This window comes from Bos indicus x Bos taurus, chromosome 8 (assembly GCF_003369695.1).
Source record: "Bos indicus x Bos taurus breed Angus x Brahman F1 hybrid chromosome 8, Bos_hybrid_MaternalHap_v2.0, whole genome shotgun sequence".
NCBI classification, from domain to species: domain Eukaryota; kingdom Metazoa; phylum Chordata; class Mammalia; order Artiodactyla; family Bovidae; genus Bos; species Bos indicus x Bos taurus.
Window position 1 is genome coordinate 77,008,618 of NC_040083.1, and position 24,223 is coordinate 77,032,840.

General features: G+C 39.4%; 1 protein-coding gene across 4 annotated transcripts in view; it reads right to left on the bottom strand.

Moving 5' to 3' along the window:
• The window catches only part of GKAP1 (G kinase anchoring protein 1), a 92,068-nt gene extending 70,571 nt beyond the window's left edge, over positions 1-21,497 (bottom strand). For 3 of the 4 annotated variants that reach the window (XM_027550100.1, XM_027550102.1, XM_027550101.1), the window contains exons 1-4: positions 21,193-21,427; positions 20,623-20,757; positions 6,641-6,893; positions 3,541-3,684 (exon numbers count right to left, since the gene is read on the bottom strand). In XM_027550100.1, the coding sequence (XP_027405901.1) occupies positions 3,541-3,684; positions 6,641-6,850 (354 nt within the window). In that variant the 5' untranslated portion in view covers positions 6,851-6,893; positions 20,623-20,757; positions 21,193-21,427. Of the gene's footprint in view, positions 1-3,540; positions 3,685-6,640; positions 6,894-20,622; positions 20,758-21,192 lie in introns of all 4 variants that reach the window. The other variant, XM_027550099.1, reaches the window with a different exon arrangement.
• Positions 21,498-24,223: the final 2,726 nt, after the last annotated feature.

Sequence of the window (24,223 nt, forward strand, 5' to 3'; positions counted from 1 at the left end):
CAGAATATAAATCTGTGTGTCAGGACAAAAGTGGTATCATATAAGCAGCTAAAAAGGAGAATAACAGAAAATTAAAATACCAAAATTAAGAGCCTCTTGATGAAGGTGAAAGAGGAGAATGAAAAAGCTGGCTTTAAACTTAACGTTCAAAAAACTAAGACCGTGGCATCCAGTCCCATCACTTCAAGGCAAACAGATAGGGAAAACACAGAAACAGTGACAGATTTTATTTTCTTGAGCTCCAAAATCACTGCGGATGGTGACTGCAGCCACGAAATGAAAAGACATTTGCTCCTTGGAAGAAATGCTATGACAAACCTAGACAGCATATTAAAAAGGAGAGACATCACTTTGCCGACAAAGGTCCATAAAGTCAAAGCTATGGTTTTTCTAGTAGTCACGTATGGATGTGAGAGTTGAATCATAAAGAAGGCTGAGCACCAAAGAATTGATGCTTTTGAACTGTGGTGCTGGAGAAGACTCTTGAGAGTCCCTTGGACAGCACAGAGATCAAACCAGTCAATCCTAAAGGAAATCAACCCTGAATATTCACTGGAAGGACAGATGCTGAAGCTGAAGCTCCAATACTTTGGCCACTGATGTGAAAGGCCAACTCACTGGAAAAGACCCTGATGCTGAGAAAGGCTGATGGCAGAAGGAGAAGAGGGCAACAGAGGGTGAGATGGTTGGATGAACATGAGTTTGTGCAAACTCTGGGAGATAGTGAAGGACAAGGAAGCCTGGCATGTTGAAGTCCACAGGGTTGCAAAGAGTCAGACACAACTTAGCGACTGAACAACAAGACACCAAATACTTGACATTTCAATTTACTGAACCATCAGTCTATTTGTTCCTAGTTTTCTGCTATGAAATATGGTCAGACCAGTGACCTGAAGACATAGTTTTTGTTTCACTTTCAAAGTGCAATAACCTGTGTGAGTTTTTCCAAAACAAGTACCAAGTAATGCTTTGGAGAACAAAAGTGATGAATTTTGTTGCTAAAGTAAAAAAAAAAAAAACAAAAACAAACAAACAAACACAAAGAGCACTCTTTATAGTGAAATCAAGTGCAAGTCAAACTATCACCAAGAGACTTATTATACCAGCCACAAGGTTAATGAGAAATATCACTCTCACAAACAAAAAACAGAACAAGCTATTGGCAAAACACCTTTATCAGGTGGACTAGAGGATAGAATGTGAGAAAACAATTAACTATGCACATGCCAGCAGACATTTCACTTCAGAGTTGGACAAAACCAGTGATATGTGGGGTCTGAGTCAATACAACAGGAGAAAGAAATACACAGAATCTGATCTATTTTTCATTCAACATCCATTAGAAGAGATTTTTCTATTATTTTTGAGCCATGATGTAAAATTTTAAAAGGGTAACACTGGAATCAGTACTGTGTACGCTAAGTCACTTCAGTCGTGTCAGACTGCGGGGCTCTATGGACTATAGTCCATAACGTTAACTGCCACCTCGACTTTCATAAAATGTTCTAGCTCCTTGATTTTTATTAAAACAAAAAATAGGTGCTGTCTAAAATAAATTTCTGTTCCCTGTAACAAATCTTTTTCAAAGTGCACTTTCACTTTGGACATTAAGTACAATGTTCTCCTTTTATGTGGCAGAAACTTTTCTTCTGTTGACATGAGATTAACTAAGATTCAGTGCTTGCTCCTAAGTAGATGTAATGGATGCTTCTTTACTGTCTATCTTGTTGCTGTTTAATGCAGCTCTCAGATTTTATGCTGAGGCTTAGTTGATGTAAATTTATGTTATTACTTTGACGATTTAGGAGTAGGAAACTGTCTTGGTATTACTCTTCTATATTTAAAATAAATGGTCATATAACAGACAAGATTTCTATATCCAGCTTTTCAATCGGCTCAGTTTGAATGTCATTCTTTTGGCAGTGGATATCCAGTTTCTCCAAAACCATTTGTTGTAAAGACATACATGGAGTTTCTCACAGTGCTGTTGCCCTGTGTGAGGAAGAATACCCACCACAACTGCACGCCTTCTGCCTACTACAGTCAGTCTGGTCCCTATTTTTAAAATCTATTATTCCACACAGTAAAATAGATTGCAAGTGGTATACTATCTATCAGTTTCAGAGCTTGCCTTATCTCTTCTTTACTTATCAGTATAATTATCCCAGGAACTACACTACTTCCCAGGACTTTGATTATTTTCCTACAAGTCAGACTTCCAAATAAGGTACCAGGTTTTCCTAAGTGACCCATCAATAGTATATCTAGTAGAAATTCCTCAAAGTTCCTCAGCCTTGGATGACATTTTTAGATAGGGTTAGGGCCAAGTTAACTATTTCTTTCTCCTAATTACCTGGTCATTTTGGCAGTAATCAATAGGGTCAGGAAGAAAGGCAATAAATATCTGTTCTTAAGTTCCCATATTACATGGAATTTATTTTGATGCAGAACTGAGCAGTTTTCCTTTATTAATTTTCCAGTGCCCCTTGGGCCACTGAGAGAAATTCTCTCCGGTGAAGACACTGGGAAATTCTATTACTGTCTAAACAAGTGTATCATTAATAATACTTCTAAACCAGAATAAAATGTCATAATGAATGCTGCAAAAGGAAAACAAGAATCAAATAATCCCCCTAAAATAAGATGATTTATCCAGTTAACCAGTACCCTGAAATATCATTTTTGCACAGCTCCAGTGTAATAACAAATGCTTGTAATGATGAGCCTGAGGCACTACAAATTTCTATAGAAAATGTTATAATTAACATAGCTTATGTTAAGAGCATGGTTTAGTATAATTCTTTTAAAACTGAAACTCAAGCACAACAGGTATAGCCACTCCATTAAGCCAAACATCTGCTAAAATAATATTTATTTCCAACAGATCAAATGACAGTTTAACAGATAAGAAAATAACTATTCATTTTTCATACATACAGCATCTCCTAGAGTACATTCCAAATTTAGTATGTCATTTTCCTGAATACCACAAACACAAAAAGAAGCTGATTGGTTTTACTAAATTATCTCTTTGATTTAGTTATAATGACATTTCTTTAATAGAGGCATAAAAGAAGAAAACATTGCATAAATAGGTTTAAAAAAAGAAATGTCACAAACTTTTACAACAAGACTGAAAAGGAAAAGTTTCCCCTCAAAGTCTTTCTTCTTTAAACAAACTGTCACTGACTATTTCTAGTTAGTATTGGTCTTACAAATATGATTTTCTTTACTTTAAATAATTTAATCCTGTTTTTCTACCTTCCCTATCTCTACCTCATTTGTAAAAAGGCAGATGAAGTAAAAACTCAGAAAATAACTGTTTGAAACTAACAAACTAACAAAAATAATAAATGTGTCTATCTGCTTTCCTAGTTAGAAAAAACCAGAACCTCTTATTAAAAGTAGCATACACGTGTGAGTTAATCCAATATAAAATGCTCCTCAAAACAGTAGTGTCATGGTTGGATGCAGTGCTATATAAAAAATGCAAAAATTCACTGAAATCTAAAGCAAAACAACTTAATTTACTTAGCTGACCTGCTCATCTCTTTGTCTCCACTCTTGCCAATTTTCTTCTCGTGAATCCTTCTGTACTGGGTTTGGTAATGAAAGCTCATGTTGAGCATTACAAATAGCATGGGAGGATTTCTGTGGAATTTTCTTAAAAGCAAGATTCCTGAGCTATGGAAAAAAACAAAAAAAAATATTAAATTCAGTTTACCAATACTGGGATACTAATGATTTTTTTGGAAGTTAAGAAATCAGTATTTTTATACTTCTAAATACTCATTATGCTAACTCACAAAGTCACTATGTGAACTTTTGTAATCTTTGTAGAATTTCACCAGCTTGAGAAAATTTTGGTGGATTTCTAGATGAAATGATTAGTAAGTAAAAATGGATTATACTCTATTATACCACCATTTGAACCAATTTAATGATCCTGGTTTACTAAAGGGTTTATAGGAATAGAGAACAGGATAACAAGTATGCTTTTAAAATACAAAACAATAAGGTTCAATAAGATTAAACTTTAATGGCTTATAAATTTAAAAGTTTAAATAGTGAGAGAAGATAGCTTGAGGAACTCTAGCAACTACTTTGCTAGTCATGAAAAATACAGAGCCTACAACTAGCAATATATGGTTAGGAAAATACTTTAATTGGTTACAACAGTACAGTGGGGAAAGAGGACAAATCTTAGAGGTCTGTCTTAGGTGATACAGATTGCTCTACATTAGTAAGTTTGAGGAACTTTAAAATATGATGACAAGAGACAGAGCAGTTCAAACATTCATGCCCCATGATTATCTCATTATAGATGTCTGCCGTTTACATTTAATGTAGAATAATGAGCTTCTAATGCAGCAGACATTAGTGTCTACCCTAACAATGTTTGCAAGGTAAAAAGTTCGAGTGAGAACAGATGCTAATTTTGTTCCTCTTATATTGTAAAGACTGTAGCAGTTTCCCCTGTATCTCTAAAAGGGGGGAAAAAAAAGTGATCTAATAGCTTTAAAGATTTCTTCAATAAAAGCAATGGATAAGTTTTTCAAAAAATACAGGGCCTAGCCCACAAAGTAACATAATGAATTAAAACTGTACTGGTCAAGCCACTCCCAACAGTAAGAATAATCTGAGACACAGAGGTTGAAACAGGGAGAAAAGTACTGAGAGGCTATTATGGATTAAATTGTATTGCCTCAAAAAATATGTTGTAGGCCTAACTCTTGCTGTCTGTGAATATGACCTCATTTAGAAAAAGGATCTTTGCAAATATAATCAAGTTAAGGTTAAACTGAATTAGGCTGGGCCCTAGTGAATGAAAGGTATAGACAAAGATATACGAAGCCAAGAACACTGAGGACTGACAGCTACCATAAGAAGCTAGGAAGAGGAGAGAGCAAAGGAAGGATTCTACTCAGAAAGAGCCTGGTCCTGTTAACACCAGGGTTAGAACTTTCAGCCTCTACAACTGTTAAGTGAATACATTTCTGTTGGTTTAAGTCACCCAGCTTGTGGTATTTTGTTACAGAAGTCCTAAGAAACCAATAAAGAGGCTTTAAATCAAGGATCAACAATTTAACACAGACTATTCTGCAGGAGGGAATGATGAGATGCAAATACTGCTTTAAGTAGGTGGTTTCTGCTGTGGGAAAGCAGAGTAGAGGAGATGCTGTTAAGAGATGAAGCCATGGCAGGTTCAGTGCTGATTACAGAAAATCGACTGATAGAACTATCGCTACGCAAGTGGGAAGGGAGGATCCTCAGGCTCATTCTCAGTAATGCAATGTAAACCCCACTATTATCTTATTTTCTGTTGGCCCAAATCATCTTTAATTCCAAAAAGAAAATGGTAGGCAATCAAAAGTTCTCTAACTGGACTTCTGAAAGGTTTTATAGTGAGAAAAATGTCTTTTAAAAAAGTGACCCTGTGTGGCAAAATTTTAAAGAGGTACTCAGAAAGCAATGGTGATGGAAATTAACAAATTGAAAAGGCTTTTTCACAGTCTTGGGATATTATAAAATGAATATAGAGAGGAAAAAAACACTTTTACTACTTCTCTTATTCAGTGATAGAGAAAGGTCCTTATATACCTTCGGCTCTATTAAAAGACAAACACAGGCTAGAGTTGTTTTTCAGTATTTTTTTTTTTCTTTTTCTTTTTAATATATATTTATTTTAATTGGAGGTTAATTACTTTACAATATTGTACTGGTTTTGCCATACATCAACATGAATCTGCCACAGGTACACATGTATTCCCCATCCTGAACCCTCCTCCCTCCCAGTATTTCTTTTAAAAATAAATGGGCATATTACATGTTGGTCATATAACTCATGCTAGGAGTATTTAGGGGAGAAGGATCTGTCTTGTACTTACTACCCTGAAGAAACAGATGACAAATGCATAAAAATGTATGCATTTCAAGGCTAGTCATAGGATTATTATCTATAATAATAAAAAAAAATGGGAAACCTAAATGTTTATCACAATAGTCTGATTAAGTAAACTATGACAAAGCCACATACTTTTAAATAATGTGGACACATTTAAAATAATGTTGATTTTTATTTTCCATGTGAGATTTACTCACATGGAAAACTGCTCATGCTAATTTTTAAATAGCCAGTTATAAAAGTCTATTATATAATCTAATTTCATTTAAGTTAAATATGAATGTAGATATATATGTGTGCATGTCTATATATTCAAAAAACATATGTATGTGTACAGAAAACACATACCAAAATATTAATTTGTTATATCTCTAGTTAAAGTCACTAGAGAATAAATATTTTTATTTTATATTCACAGTTGATGTTTTTTAAAAATATTTTTTATTTTATATTCAGAAATGATCTTTGTTTCGTTTTAAGACTTCCTGTGTTTTTCAGGAACTTTTTGGAATGAGCACATAAGCTTCCATAGACCAGGAAAAGAAAGGCATTCAATATGTTCATTACATTAGACTTCAAATACACACAAATTCATATATTTATATATATATTATAGTCATCATTACCAAGTACATATGGACCAGGAACTGTGGATACATGGATCAACAAGATAGTAACTGTCCTCATGCTTACAATCTACTGGGAAAGCAGATGTGAAATAATTATAATTGCTACCTCATTTGCTTCACTCTGCTGCTGTTCCTTCTTTTTTCTTCTTTTCTCTCTTTTTTTCTCATTTGTAGTTGATTTATTTGTTTGAGACTTTCCAGTATTTCGACCTTTGCCTTTTCCAGGCTCAGAATCAGAACCACTGCCACTATCCACTTGCAACAAGGCAAAACGAGAGGCAGTAGTGGGGACGGAACTAAGTACAGCTGAGGCCATTGTAAAGATTTTTCTTTCAAAATATTTCTGTCAAGAATAATTCCTGTGGGAAGGGAGAAAGGAGGCAGATGAGTAAACACAGTAAAATCTGTTTTAGATATCAGAACAAACAGAAATACACACACACTTCTCCTGACACTGGATTTAGTAACATTTGCATTCATACCCACAGTCCTACGGGCAATAACATACTTTTTAAACTTAAGTAAACAACATAAAATGTATAATATAAAACAAAAAATCATATACTGAGATTTCACAATTATTACAAGGCTGCTGTTGCTGCTGCTAAGTCACTTCAGTCGTGTCCGACTATCCATAGAGTTTCCAAAATTAGTGACTTTCCTCCTTCTTTTAAATACACCACCATATATCTATGAAGTACATCCTAAGTCTGCCATAATTCGTACATATATTTATGGAGAACATCCTAAATCAATACAGTTTATTAATACAATGAAAAAGTACATATATCATTTTTCACTGCGCTAGAGACCACTGGTCCTGCTGCTGCTGCTGCTGCTGCTAAGTCGCTTCAGTCGTGTCCGACTCTGTGCAACCCCATAGACGGCAGCCCACCAGGCTCCTCCATCCCTGGGATTCTCCAGGCAAGAACACTGGAGTGGGTTGCCATTTCCTTCTCCAATACATGAAGGTGAGAAGTGAAAGTGAAGTTGCTCAGTCGTGTCCAACCCTGAGCGACCCCATGGACTGCAGCCCACCAGGCTCCTCCGTCCATGGGATTCTCCAGGCAAGAGTACTGGAGTGGGCTGCCACTGCCTTCTCCCACCACTGGTCCTACTACATGCTTACCCTCAACTTTGAAGACAGGGAAAAAGGAGTAGGAAAGGAAGAACATTCTTATCATATACAAATTCTGCCTTAAGTTTGATTCTAGAGTGACAGCAAAATAGAGAACTTACCTTCGAGAAGGAAATGGCAACCCACTCCAGTATCTTGCATGGGAAATCCCATGGACAGAGGAGCCTGGCAGGCTATAGTCCACGGGGTCACAAGAGTCGGTCAGACACAACTAAGCAATTAAACCAACACCACCACCACACACGCAAAACCTGAAAATATTCATAACCAACAGAACCACACATCAAGAATTACTGAAGGAGGTTCTTTAAGTTACAGGGAAAATCATCCCAGACAGAAATGTGGCTCTTCGCAATAGACAGAATAATACTGGAAATAGTAACTACATTGGTTAAGTTCATAAAATTTTCTTCTATATAAATGTCCCTAAAGCATGACTACAGAGAAGGCGATGGCACCCCACTCCAGTACTCTTGCCTGGAAAATCCCATAGATGGAGGAACCTGGTAGGCTGCAGTCCATGGGGTCGAGAAGAGTTGGACACGACTGAGCAACTTCACTTTCACTTTTCACTTTCATGCATTGGAGAAGGAAATGGCAACCCACTCCAGTGTTCTTGCCTGGAGAATCCCAGGGACGGCGGAGCCTGATGGGCTGCCGTCTATGGGGTTGCACAGAGTTGGACACGACTGAAGCAACTTAGCAGCAGCAGCAGCAGCAGCAGCAAAGTATGACTATTATAACAAAAATTATTATATATATATAAATTATATATGTAAAATTTATACTATGTAATATATAAATTATATATAATATAAAAACATATTATAACAAAAATACCATATATTGTGTTTTTATAATTATACATGTAAAAATAAAATGTGTTATCTCAATAGTATAAAAAAGAGAACTTAAATTCTCTCAACCAAAGGAAACTGTTCAAAATCACCTTCTACCATCTTTTTAGTTAACTAATCTCAGTGCACCCTCTTTCAGTTTTTTTTTCCTTTGATTGTAGCTAATTCACGGAGAAGGCAATGGCAATCTACTCCAGTACTCTTGCCTGGAAAATCCCATGGATGGAGGGGCCTGGTGGGATGCAGTCCATGGGGTCGCTAGGAGTCGGATATGAATGAGTGACTTCACTTTCACTTCTCACTTTCATGCACTGGAGAAGGAAATGGCAACCCACTCCAGTGTTATTGCCTGGAGAATCCCAGGGACAGGGAGCCTGGTGGGCTGCCGTCTATGGGGTCACACAGAGTTGGACATGATTAAAGTGACTTAGCAGCAGCAGCAGCTAATTCACAATGCTGTGCTAGTTTCAAGTGTACAGGGAAATGATTCAGTTATTTATATACATGTATATATTTTTACTCAATTATTTATGCTTCTGAACTGTGGTGTTGGAGAAGACTCTTGAGAGTCCCTTGGACTGCAAGGAGATCCAACCAGTCCATTCTGAAGGCGATCAGCCCTGGGATTTCTTTGGAAGGAATGATGCTAAAGCTGAAACTCCAGTACTTTGGCCACCTCATGCGAAGGGTTGACTCATTGGAAAAGACTCTGATGCTGGGAGGGATTGGGGGGTAGGAGGAGAAGGGGATGACAGAGGATGAGATGGCTGGGTGGCATCACTGACTCAATGGACGTGAATCTGAGTGAACTCCGGGATCTGGTGATGGACAGGGAGGCCTGGCATGCTGTGATTCATGGGGTCGCAAAGAGTTGGACACGACTGAGAGACTGAACTGAACTGATATATATATATATTATTTATGGGGCTTCCTGGTGGCTCAGTGCTAAAGAATCCACCTGCCAACGCAGGAGATGCTGGTCCAATCCCCATGTCAGGAAGATCCCCTGGAGAAGGAAATGGCAACCCACTCCAGTTTTCTTGCCTGAGAAATATTGTAAACAGTGCTCAATGTTCACAGAAGCACTATTAACAATAGCCAAGACATGGAAACAACCTAAATGTCCATCAACAGATGAATGGATAAAGAAGATGTATGTGTATGTATAGACTTATGTAATCCAAGTCATCTGTTTGTGATATACAAACACAATGGAATAATACTCGTCCATAAAAGAGAATGAAATAATGCCATTTGTAACAACATGGACCTACATATGAACACATTAAGTGAAATAAATATGACAAAGACAAGTATCATATAATATCACTTATATGTGAAACTAAAAATATAAAATACAAATGAATTTATTTACAAAACAGAAATAGACTCATAGACATAGAAAATGAACCCATACTTAACACAGGTGATAGAAGGGGTGAGAGGAAGATTAAATTAGTTTGGGATTAACATATTCACACTATGATATATAAAACAGGTAAATACCAAGCACCTACTGTATAGCAGAGGGAACTATATTCAATCTGTAAACAATGCTGCTATGAAGACTGGGTGCCTTCATGGATTACAGCTTTGTCACAGCGTAGTGGCTTGCATAACTCAATGAAGCTATGAGCCATGCTGTGCAGGGTACCCAAGATGGAAGGGTCATAGTGAAAAGTTCTGACAACATGTGGTCCACTAGAGGAGGATATGGCAAATCATTACTGATTCAAGAAGCCCATGAACAGTATGAAAAGGCAAAAATACATGACACCAGAAGATGAGCCCCCCAGGCCAGAAGGTGTCCAATACATTACTGGGGAAGAGTGGAGGGCAACTACTAACAGCTCCAGAAAGAATGAAGCGGCTGGGTCAAAAAGGAAACAATGCTCAGTTGTGGATGTATCTGGTGATGAAAGTAAAGTCTGACATGGTAAAGAACAACACTGCATAGGAACCTGGAATGTTAGGTCCATGAATCAAGGTAAATTGGACATGGTCAAGCAGGAGATGGCAAGAGTGAACATCGACATCTTAGGAAATCAGTGAACTAAAATGGATGGGAATGGGCAAATTTAATTCAGATAACCACTACATCTACTACTGTGGGCAAGAATCCCTTGGAAGAAGGGATCGTCAACAAAAGAATCTGAAATGCAGTACTTGGGTGTAACCTTATAAACGACAGAGTGATCTCAAATCATTTCCAAGGCAAACCACACATATTCACACTCTGATATATAAAACAGGTAAACAACAAGCACCTACTGTATAGCAGAGGGAACTATATTCAACCTGTAAACAATGCTGCTATGAAAACAGCAAATGGCAACCCACTCCAGTGTTCTTGCCTGGAGAATCCCAGGGACGGGGGAGCCTGGTGGGCTGCCATCTCTGGGGTCACAGAGAGTCAGACACGACTGAAGTGATTTAGCAGGATAGCTTCATTGAGTTATGCAAGCCACTACGCCATGACAAAGCTGTAATCCATGAAGGCACCCAGTCTTCACAGCAGCATTGTTTACAGATTGACTATAGTTCCCTCTGCTATACAGCAGGTGCTTGTTGTTTACCTGTTGTATATATCATAGTGTGAATATGTTCATCCCAAACTAATTTAATCTTCCCCTCACCCGTTCTATCAACATCACAGTAATCCAAGTCTATGCCCCAACCACTGATGCCAAAGAAGTTGAAGCTGACCAGTTCTATGAACACCTATAAGATCTTCTAGAATTAACACCAAGAAAGATAAAATATGTCCTTTTCATCATTGGGATCAGAAGGCAAAAGTAGGAAGTCAACAGATACCAGGAATAACAGTCAACTTTAGTCTTGGAGTACAAAATGAAGCAGGGCAAAGGCTAACAGGGTTTTGTTAAGAGAAGACGCTGGTCACAGCAACCCCCCTTTTCCAACCCAAAGGATGTCTCTTCACATGGACACCATCAGATAGTTAATAATGAAAACAGACTGATTACGTTTTCTTTGCAGCCAAAGATGGAGAAGCTCTATACAGTCGGTGAAAACAAGACTTGGAGCTGGCTGTGGCTCAGATCAAATTTCAGGCTTAAAATGAAGCAAGGAGGGAAAACCACCAGGCCATTCAGGTATGACCTAAATCAAATCCCTTATAACAATATAATGGAGGTGATGAATAGATTTAAGGGATTAGATCTGGTAGAGACAGTGACTGAAGAACAATGGACAGAGGTTCAGTAGGCAGTGATCAAAATAATCCCAAACAAAAAGAAATGCAAGAAGGCAGGGTGGTTGTCTCAGGAGGCCTTACAAATCACTGAGGAAAGAAGAGAAGCAAAAAGCAAGGGAGGAAGGGGAAGATATCCAAATGAAGGCAGAGTTACAGAGAACAGCAAGGAAAGGTAAGAAGGCCTTCCTAAGTGAACAATGCAAAGAAACAGAGGAAAACAATACAAGGGAAAGACTAGAGATATCAAGAAAATTCCTTCTTTCTCTTCAAGAAAGCTGAATATATCAAGGGAATATTTCATGCCAAGATGGCCACAATAAAGGACAGAAATGGTATGGACTTAACAGAAGCAGAAGATATTACGAAGAAGTGGCAAGAATACACAGAAGAACTATACAAAAAAGATCGTCACGAGCCAGATAACCACAACGGTGTGACCCACTCACCCAGAGCCAGACATTTTGGAGTGTGAAGTCAAGTGGGCCCTAGAAAGCATCACTACGAACAAAGCTAGCGGAGGTGATGGAATTTCACCTGAGCTTTTTCAAATCCTAAAAGATGATGCTGTCAAAGTGCTGTACTCAATATGCCAGCAAATTTGGAAAATTCAGCAGTGGCCACAGGACTGGAAAAGGTCAGTTTTCATTCCAATCCCAAAGAAAGGCAATGCCAAAGAATGTTCAAACTACCACACAATTGCACTCATTTCACATGCTAGCAAAGTAATGCTCAAAATTCTCCAAGCCAGACTTCAACGGTACATGAACTGAGAACTTCCAGATGTTCAAGCTGGTTTTAGAGAAGGCAGAGGAACCAGATATCAAATTGCCAACATCCTACAGATCATAGAAAATACAAGAGAATTCCAGGAAAACATCTGCTTTTGCTTCACTGACTACACTAAAACCTTTAACTGTGTGGATCACAACAAACTGTGGAAAATTCTTTAAGAGATGAGAATACAAGACTACCTTACCTGACTCCTGAGAAACCTATATACACATCAAGAAGAAATAGTTAGAACCAGTCATGGAAAAAGTGACTGGTCCAAATTGGGAAAGGAGTACGACAAGGCTGTATGTTGTCATTCTGCTTATTTAATTTATATGTGAAGTACATCATCCAACATGACAGACTGGATGAATCAGAAGCTGGAATCAAGACTGCGGGGAGAAATATCAACAAACTCAGATACGCAGATGATACCACTCTAATGGCAGATGATACCACTCTAATGGAAGAAAACGAAGAGGAATTAAAGAGCCTCCTTATGAGGGTGAAAGAGGAGAGTGAAAAAGGTGACTTGAAGCTCTACATTCAAAAAACTAAGATCATGGAATCCAGTTCCATCACTTCATAGCAAACAGAAGCAGAAAAACTGGAAGTAGTGACAGATTTTATTTTCTTGGGCTCCCAATCACTGTGGACAGTGACTGAGGCCATGAAATTAAAAGATGCTTGCTCCTTGGAAGGAAAGCTATGACAAATCTACACAATGTATTAAAAAAACAGACAACACTTTGCTAACAAAGGACTATCTAGTCAAAGATATGGTTTTTCCAGTAGTCACGTATGGATGTGAGAGTTGGACCATAAAGAAGGTTGAGCACCAAAGAACTGATACGTTTGAATTGTGGTGCTGGAGAAGACTCTTGAGAGTCACTTGGACAGCAAGGAGATCAAACCAGTCAATCCTAAAGGATGCCAACCCTGAATATTCCTTTGAAGGACTCCTGCTGAAGCTGAAACTCCAATACTTTGGCCACCTGATGTGAAGAGCTGACTCACTGGATAGACCCTGATGCTGGGAAAGACTGAAGGCAAAAGGGGAAGGGGGTAGCAGAGGATGATATGGTTAGATAGCACCAATGGACATGAGTTAGCATCAATGGACTGACCCAATGGACACGAGTTTGAGCAAACTCTGCGAGACAGTGGAAGACAAAGGAGCCTGGCTTGCTGCAGTCCATGGGGTTGCAAACAATCAGACATGACTCAGCAACTGAACACAACAACAAATTAACACTGGGGTACACATAGCTTTTTGAATTAAAGTTTTCTCTGGATAAATGCCCAGGAGTGGGATTGCTGGATCATATAGTAGTAACTCTGTTTTTAGTTTTTTAAGGAGCCTCCGTACTATTCTCCACAGTGGCTGCACCAATTCATATTCCCACCAACAGCATAAAAGTGTTCTTTTCTCCACACCTTCTCCAGTATTTATTATTTGTAGATTTTTTTTAGATGACAGTCATTCTGACTGGTGTGAGATGATACCTCATTGCAGTTTTGATCTGCATTTCCCTAATAACTGCTGCTGCTGCTGCTAAGTCACTTCAGTCGTGTCCGCCTCTGTGTGACCCCATAGACGGCAGCCTATGTTCTTCACTGGAGTGGGTTGCCATTTCCTTCTCCAATGCATGAAAGTGAAAAGTGAAAGTGAAGTCGCTCAGTCGTGTCCGACCCTGAACGACCCCATGGACTGCAGCCTACCAGGCTCCTCTGCCCATGGGATTTTCCAGGCAAGAGTACTGGAGTGGGGTGCCATTGCCTTCTCCGCCCTAATAACTAGGCATATTGAACATCTTTTCATGTGCCTGTAGGCCATCTGTATGTTGTCTTTGAAGAAATGTCCATTTAGGTCTTCTGCCTATTTTCTGATTGGGTTGCCTTTTTGATATCAAGCTGTATGAGCTCTTTATATATTTTAGAAATTAATCCCTTATTGGTATCTTTCAGCTTTTAAAGAAATTTTTAAACTTATGATATCAAAGGTCCTCTAATAAAAGAATATATATATAAAATTGAATCATTTTATTTACACTAGAAACTAACACAACACTGTAAATCAACTATACAATAAAAATTTTTTTAAAAAGGTCCTCTAGTAATATCTAACCCAAATCCTTTGGCTTTACAGATGAGACAACTGGTACTTAGACTGGTTAAGCCACCCTGCAAGTTACTGTCGAAGTCAGGACCAGAAATTAGATTTGCTTACACTCTGAAGTTTCTAAGAAGCCTTGTAACTACTAGAAGACTTAAGTACTCTCAGTTCAACAGAGACAGATTTTCTTAATTGTGAAATTCATAAATGTTTTACTTTGAAATGTATTGAATATATAACTGAATAAAATATTAAGTTTAAAAAACTAAAGGAACACTCTAAGTAACCAGCACAGAGATTAATGAAATGTTAACCCACCCTATGGGTCTCCCCAATAGCATCCCCCTAACACCCAACCTGTTCAAAGATAAGTTATTATCCTGATTTGTGTGTTACTTATTCCTTTTTCTTTATAGTTTTATCACGTCTGCCTTGAGCCACAGTGCTCACACCTAAACGAGCTACTGTTATTTCCACAATATCCTACTGCTTACCCGGGACACCCTACTTATTCATTGCAGAAGGAGACTGTTTAAAAGTGTGAATACCAGGAGGTAAGGATCATTAAGGTACATTTTGAAAGCTAACCACACACTATGGTTATCATGTTTTCACCCCCCAGGAGGAAACAAAAATGAGAAGCATATATTCAATGTTCTATCTTAACCTAACAATCCAGAAAATTATTTAGAAATTTTTCAGTTTTTTGTTAAACAATGAGGGAAAATCAAAAGAAGAGCTGATATTTGAAGATGCCATCTAATAGTTACGAAATCAAAGTATTTGTATTATAAGATCATGTTAATACCTATTGTTCCTATGCCCAGAAATAAATGAATTAAGATAAAATACCACAGCATACAGAGATGACATTACACCAATAAAATTAAGACATATTTTTAGGCTTAACTCTTTCCCACAAACTTGAGAATTAAGGCTTTGTAAGTTATTAAAAGGGAGAAAATACTAAAAAATGCAAAGAAATTTTCAGACTCAAAAATATTATAGAAAACATTAATTCTGCTTCCACTTCAACATGCCATGTTAAAATCCTGCTAAGTTTTAGTAATTCTGACCACTTTAGGTACACTAATCCTACACAGTTGTTCTATAACTACTGTATTTAATTTTAACTCTTGCAACTATAAACTGCATATGATAGCTGTTCAAAAATATTCACTGCCCCTCCCTGAAAAAGAATTATGTATCACTCTCATGTTGAATGCAGACATGGCCAATGTGACTTACCAGTGAAATGTAAGCTTTAAAAGCCGAGCGTGGTGAGCCATATTTTTTCTCTGCTTCTGTTACTGCAGAAGCATATGCTTAGATGAAGTCTCCATCAGTCAAGTCTGATGGAGTCTGAAACTACAATGAAAAAAATCTCCTTACTAACCTGTAATGGATATGTAGCTTGAGTAGGAAAGCAACTTTGCTTCTTTAAGCTGGTGAGGTTTTCAGGTTGTCACTGCAATATTATCTAACTTTATCATCACTAATAGCTTACACAAATACACTTCCTCTCCAATTTAAGACTGATACCAAAACTGAATTTCATTATCTGGACTGTCCTGCATGAGTGAAATGTTCACAGACATTCTAAACATCTCTTACAAGCTCACAGAAATTGTTTTTCTTTGAAATGAAAAGAAAACAATTTTGGCCTTCAGAATTTGCAGTTGAGCCACTGAAAAGAGTCAAAGACCTAAAGATTTTATCTAACATACTACATGAGGAGAACACCAATCTACCTGAAACCCAAGAATCACAGTAGTGACCATGTCTTAAATAGTGGACATATGTGACAAGCAACAAATGTTTCCTGAATGAATGAGAAGAAATAATAAAAGTGAAAAGAAAGCATTAGAATACATTGTGTTAACTGAAAAAAGAATCAGTGATAAACACTCAAAATAACTTTTTCTGATGCGGCAGCTACCTATGCTACACCTTAGCAACCCAAGTGCTTAACTAATGAAAGGTAGATGGAAAGGGGGAAATGTTCACCTGCAATGATCCCTTGTTTGGTCAGGGGCTACAGATGGGAGAAGAGAAGAGTGGTGGCCACCTGTATCACTTTAGTAAAACTAAAGGCAAAAAATAGCTCTACTTAGCAGCTGAGGGAGTAAAGAGATGGGACAACTGGAAGGCTGATCAACTGTATCATAAGTTCTACTTTAAAAAAAAGTGATAAACAGACAACACATCAACTCCCTCATTAGTCATGAGAGGAATCTATGTATCAAAAATGCATATACCATACGCTAACCAATACTTCACAAGTGGGAAGAGGGGTGAAATGTAAACTTTAAATGAACGAAGGGAATAAAAATAATCCCCAGTTTGTAAACATGTTAGTTGTTTACATACCAAAAAGAATGAGATGCATGGGGCTACCCATGATGCCTATCTTCCTTTCTATAGTTTTCATTATTTTCCCAAATAGTCTATAATAATTTTCTATAAGAAAAAAAAAATCTCATCTTGAAAAGGAAAAATGGCTATCTATACCCAAATTCAAAAAGGAAAACATAATATAATCAATGCAATATTGATTTTTCTGCCCTGTGTCAAAACTTAGAAAGGGCAACTACAGGTCAGAATTAACAATGACATGCCTCAGGTCCCTTATGTTAGTGACTGAGAAGACAAATGACAGAAAGCAATTGTTAAAGACTGTGTTGCATGTCTTTAAGAGAACACTGCCTTCATTAACAAATTTTTCCGAATTTACAAAAAAAAAAAAATCATGTCATATAATTCAGGAATTCATTTGAAACTACTTTTTAAAAATCTTAAAGAGAAAAAGAGACAAATAAGCAGACCACAAAAACATCAGACTTTTAAAGATACTATTTCAGGGAAAGGGCTTCTTGTGAGCATAGGGTTAGAGGTCTTGTGTCCCACACGTCTGCATCTCCATCTATAGTCATATCAAAGAGATACTTAGGTAAACAGATGCAAACGGAGCTCTTCGCCCTCCCCCATTTTCCCGTTCTTTCTCTATTACACAGTCTTTAAAATCCAGGTATTCAAATGCTCATTTATATACATACACTTAAATAACATGGAGATAATTAAGATACACAAAACAAAAATATAGTAGACATCCACTAAGTTACCTACATTGGTCAGTCTATGAATGTAATGGCTAGTGTTCTATGTTAAACAGTTACACATTACTAAAATACTACACAAATCAGTTTTTTTGGTCCAGAAATGTAATATCATTTTCTGTTTATCCCTCTTCCTGTTGAGTTTTCTTTTAAAAATAATGTAAAGGCTAATTTAAGTAGTTGAAGGAAGACAAAAGTTCACAAGATAACTTAAAAACAAATGCACAATAAATTTACAAATATAAATATGCAGGCAACTCATCACATGAAGTGCAATATTTTATACTTTCTTAATGAACACCATTAGTAAAAACTATTTATTCCTCTATACTTGAAATTGCAGTAATATCAAATTACAGGAAAGTCTCCACTTTATACTCAGTACTAAAAAAAAAATTACTTATTATTAATATTAGAACATATGTTAGATTTTCAAAAGCAACTGTCCTTCCTCAGACATTGTACCCCACCAAAACAATTATTTAGGACTTCTTTGGTGTCAGAGTAGATAAGAATCTGTCTGCCAACGCAGGACACACGGGTTCAATCCCTGGTCTGGGAAGATTCCGCGTGCCACACAGCAGCTAAGCCTGCGCACCACAGCTGCTGAGCTGGAGCACCTGGAGCCCGTGCTCCCTGACACAAGAAGCCACCACAATGAGAAGCCTGTGCATTGCAACTAGGGAGTAGCCCTGGCTCACCACAACCAGAGAAAGCCTATGCACAACAGTGAAGACCCAGCAGAGCCAAAAATAAACAAACAACAACAAAAAAACTACTTAAAACTTCCTGACCACACATTTAATTTTACTTGTTTATAGCTTTTGCTATGCCTTTTGCCTAAAATGCTCTATATCTCTTTCACTTACAACCTGTATTGGGTTGGCCACAAAGTTTTTTTTTGTGTGTGGTTTTTCCATAAGATCTTACAGAAAAACCTAAAGGATTTGGTCCACCCAGTATTTGTTCCCCAAAATCTTGCTCAGGTGCTAGCATCTCTAAAATGCTTCTTCTAACCTGCCTGTTTAATCGTTTCCTCCTCTGCAATATTTCTGTACTCTATATTTACTTTTATTACTGGACAGATTTAATTAAAATTATGTTTATTGTGCCCAGCTCTTTATAATCCTGATTTCAATATCCTGAAAGGCAAGGGCCTCTTTTTTCCATCCCCAACAAAAATCACAGGACCTGGCACACAAAAGATACGTTTATTGAATTTGTTTTTTTTAAAAATATTTACATTCCCCATGTACACAGCTATCTACACATTCAAAGACCTGCTCTAAAATAGAATGCAGCAAAATGCAAAGTGCACTAGAGATAATCCTCAATTCCCAAAATGCAAATGTGAGTTAATAGTGGTTATTAGCAGTTCAAAGTTGCTTCATTGTTAAGTGGCATTCTACTAACTCATCATCACCACAACTAATTTCGTTTAAAAGGTATATTTATTTAGGAAACAGAACTGGTTTTAAAGCGTTAATTTAAAAGAACTAGAATACACCAGGAGCTTAAGTAAATACGTTTTTTAAATGAATAGCCTAAACTGCAAGAAGCAGGTTTTATAAATGGTTTTATAAATGGCTGAGCCTCTTGGGTTCCCCTACCAAAGTTCTGAGAAAAAGTGCCACTATGGTATCATTCTCGACTATGATCATTCTAGGGTCAAGAAAGATGGTAGCAGTAGCCATCCTTCAGTCCAGGGAACCATAATTAGGGCACTTCAAAACATATATGTTTAAGCTCCTCTATCAAGAAAGATATCCCTTTTTACAAAAACGATAGTGATCTTCCACTAACATAACCAACCAGTAAGCCTGGTGAAAAACGAAATGCATACAGTGTGGTCTCACTGAAAAGTAGCTTAGATTTTAAAAAACAAAAGCCATAAAATGAAATGGCACTGAGTATGAGTGACTTAATATCTGGTGAAAATTTTGTATTGTATTTTTTCCATGTTCTGTTCCTCAAATAACGCCAACTACACAATATCTTTCACTTTGGCGTCTTATAAACTAAGGTTCACAACCAGTAAGTGCCAGGAACATACCCAAACTTTGTTCTCAACGAACTTAATACAAACATTTTTTTTCCTTCATAGTTCAATACTGTCTCCCGTCTCTAACCTGCAGCATCTAATTTCTGTGGATTGAAAAAGCTAAGCAAAAAGTACAAGCAGGTACCGACTGAGGAACTAAAGAATTCTCCCATGAATAAAGCACACGTATTTTCATTAGTCCCAATGATCTCTTCCTGCTCAACTTCTGAATTCTTCACTCTTTATAGAGTGAAGCCACCTGATTGATGTCTTATAGCTAAGTTTGTTGTTACCAATTATGACATCATCTTCCGTTAATCAGGATCTGACTAATGTGAGCTTATGTGTTATAAACTTGTTGAGAAAAAAAAAATCTGTATTATTTTTAATTGCCACGAAGTTTAATATTCTTATAGCTGGCAAGTCAAATTTATTAAACCGACGATTCAGGTTACACTTACAAGCACGTTTACTATGTAAAGAAGCAGACAATAATGAAAAGTGTAGAGAACATTTCAGTGGCTGTCCAGTAGAGGAAAGACTATTTTTCTCATTAGTGCTTCTAATGAAAGCCATAGCACTTACTCAATTGGAGACTCCAGGTAAAGTTAAAAATGAAAAATCTAAAAGAAGTTGGAGAGAAAACACAATTTAATAAGCCATTTACTGTTCAATATCGACCAAGATCCCTAAGTGTTAGAAATGACAAAATTTCTGGAAGACTGCTTATTACAAACAATAACTGCAAAAAAAAAAAAAATTCAAAACCCTTCTCTTTTTTCAATAGCTAGCGGGAGAAGGAGGAGCGCTTTATTCAATAAGTAATTTACTATACCTCATGCATGAACGAAAGCCAAATTTCACCCATAGGCTGTTAACCGATGCTCCCAAAGTTACTCGCGCAAAGTACAAACGAGAAAGAAACAGGGCTGGGAGAGACCGAACTCTGGCAAAGAAGCGGTTTCAAAACCTGCAACGGAGAAAAACAGCGAGTCGGGTCGTTGCTCCAGAAATTTCCGAGCGCCTGGCTTCCCGGGAGGGAGAGCGATGCCCGCGGCGGGGAGGGGGCGGCGGCACCTGTCACTCGGCGGCCCCGCGACCGCGGTCGCCCCCTGGCCGGGCCCCCGCGGGGTCTCGGGAGGCGCAGGCACCGCCGGTGCGCCCGGGCCTGGGGTCGGCGCGGGTCTCTCTCCGCCGCCCCCGAGCTGGGCGCCGAGGGCCTTCCTGAGGAGCGGCCCTCCCGCGCACTCTGCCCAGTGGCTCCGGCCAGCGGGGCCCGTCGCCTCAGGCCGAGTCCCCAACGGCCGAGCCGGGGCGCCCGGAGCGGCGCGGCCGGGCCGCCACCACTGCCTCAGGGGCGCCGAAGCTGACCCCCCACGAGGCGGCCCGCCCTCCGCGTACTCACCGGGCCTCTCCGGCCGCCGGCTCGGTCCTCCTCTCCCTCCTCCCCCCGCCGCCGCCGCTCCGCGGCTCCCGGGGCGGCCGCACTGGGCGTTGGGACTGCGCTGGGTCAAGTGTCGGGGGCAGGGGCGGGCTCGCACGGGGCAGGGGTCGCGCGGCGGCCCCGCGAGCGGGCGCCGAGCACTAACGGGCCCCGGGGAGTCGCGCCGGGCGGACGGCAGCGGGGAGCGCGGCTGCGGGCCGCGGAGAGGGGCGGAGAGAGCGCGGCCGTGAGCCGAGGGCGGGAGGGAAGTCCCGGCTGAGGGGGCGGCGTGAGAGCCGCGGGGCGGAGCGGGGGAGGGGCCTGGCGCGCCCGCCGCCGCGCGCTGGGGTTTGTTTATTTTCTCGGTTGGTTGCGGCGCTAGCGCGTGGGTAGAGGTTCGCCGGTGACGTGAGCGCCCAGAGTTGGGGGAAAGGACCAGAACCACCTGCTGGAGAAGGGGAGCTACGGGGGCCGGGCAGGGTCCAAACGTCTCACGTAGGCGGCGGCGCAGCGGTCTTCTGGGTTACCGGGAAGGGGAGAGCTTTCCCGGAGTGAGTGGGAGGGGGGAGGTCTCCCGAGAGAATAGGACTCCAGGCCATACCCCCGCAGGTCGGCGGCTTCACCTGCATCGCGGAGAACAGAGAGCCCTGCCGTGGAAGGAGGCCTGGGGAACATGGGGGCCCGAATTCCCAGCCGTTCTGGGGCCCGACCTCCGGTCGGTTAAGTAGGAATGGTCCTGCAAACAGGATTTGAATGAAAGGCTGCATCAGCTCTCTGCAAGGAAAATAACGAACATGGATTAGTTCGTTCTCTGTAGAGTTATCTCCCTTTGTGTTCCATCAAGTAGTAGGATTCCCGTTGTCCAAGCCAAGTTAAGCGACTTAGCCAAAGCCTCACGTCTAATAAATGGCAGAGCAGGAACCCAACTGTCCTGACTTCGTATTCTCTGCTGCTTACCGTTGCACACGTTATCTTCCTAAATCACTTTGATTTCAACTAATAGCAGACGCCCCCTTAGGTAAGACGCTGCGGGGTTACAGAGGGAAGTTGAAGATGTTATCCTTGCCTTTAGAATAAGGGATAAAATCGTTATAATAAAAGATAAATCATGATAGGTGCCACGAGAAAAATACAGAGTACTGCAGAATATCAGGGAACTGCTCAGACCTGTCTGGGAACGAGGAAAGAAAGGCAGTAAGGAGGAAAAGGCATTTGGGATTGACCTTGAAGGAGATAGGGATGGTTTTACAACAAGAAGAGATAACATGAGAACATATGTGAAGGTGAATCAGTGAAAGTCGTGTTAGGGAAAAGCAAATGGTAACATTCTAGGGCATGTTGAGAAGTGGCAGACAGCGAGGAGAATGGGGCCTGGAATGCTAAGTGGAAGAATTTGTATTTAAACATAACTTAGTTTTCGTGGTTTAAAAGATTGGAGGTTTACAACAGGGACCTAGTGTGTAGCACATGAAACTCTACTTAATGTTATGTGACAGCCTGGAGGGGAGCGGGGTTTGGGAAAAAGTGGATACACGTATATATATGGCTGAATCCCTTCCTCGTTCACCTGAAAGTATCACAACATTGTTAATCGGCTATACCCCAATACAAAAGAAGTTAAAAATAAATAAAAGATTGGAGGTTTAAAAGCTTTGATTTGCTTTGCTTTCACCTCTCTGTAACTGGATACAGAAATTAGAGGTGGGACAATGGTCAGATAAACTTGGAATAGGCCAGGTAAAAGGTATTGATAAATCTGGACTAAAAGGTAAAGGCAGGAGAAATTTTTAAAAGAGCTTGGCTAAAAGGTAATGTGGAAGCAGAATCTACAGAATTTGGTAATTGATTCATTGGTTTTCCAGTAAGAGGGGATAGCATAACATGCATGAACGAGAAAGAGAAAAATAAAATATTGGAGGGTTTGAGTTTGGAGATAATTATAGAAGATAGAAAAAAAGAAAAAAGACAATTATCAGTAGGAACAGGAACTACTTTTTGAGAGATCAGTTTAGACTTGGACATTTAAAGGTCTGAAAAGTTGAGTCAGTCAAATAGAGGTAGACAACTAAGAAGTTAGATGTAATTTTTTGAAGTAAGGGAAAGAGGGTTGAACTAGAAGATAGTTTGGGAAGTTCAGCCTAGCAGTGATAACACTGTGAGAGAAGAGAACAAAGGACAGAATCTTGGAGAACATCATCTTTAGAACCTTGTGGTCAATGGCCCAGCAGCACTGGCATCACCAGGAGGTTTGTTGGAAAGGTGGAATCTCAGACCTGCTGAATCGGGTCTTTGATTTAACAAGAACCCCGAGTGATTATATCACCTTGAAGTTTAAGAAGCTCAAACCTGGACGAGAAAAGCCAACAAATAAAGAAGGGATTTCATCTAGATAGAGAAGTCAACAAAGAAAGAGAGGAGGAAGTGGGAGGAGAACCAGAGTAACAGAATCACCAAAGCAAGATACATTGGAGTTTCACAAAGACAGGGGCAGGAAGAAGTGTTGATCACAACATCCAAAACCACAGAGGTGAAAAGAAGCACCAGGAAAGAAGGTATGTTTGAATTTGTGATTAGGTGATGTAGTCATTATGACCATGTTGTTCTGAAAGCTTGGACACCGCCCCTTTGGGAACAGCCTGGAAATATAATCCCTCCAGTCTCCATATGTATGGGACATCCTGAAGTAGGCTTGTGGATTTGATAGCGAGACAAAGCAGACATTCTTTTCTAGTTGCTTCTATTTTCTCAGTGAAATAAGAAACAACATCATTTTAGGAGACTGCTATTTGTCCATCACAGTGTATGCTCTCATTCTTCCTGGGCACAGAGACTTTTTTTCTCAGGCTTTCTTTCAGTTGGGTATGGTCAAATGTGAAGTTATTGCTACTGGAATGTGAGCAAAGATGATGTGGGCTACTTCCAGGCCACTATGCCTCCTTCATTCGTTTTTTCCTTCCTGCCAGCTAGATTATGCAGATGACTACAAGACCCTGGGATTGGCAGTAAGAAAGAA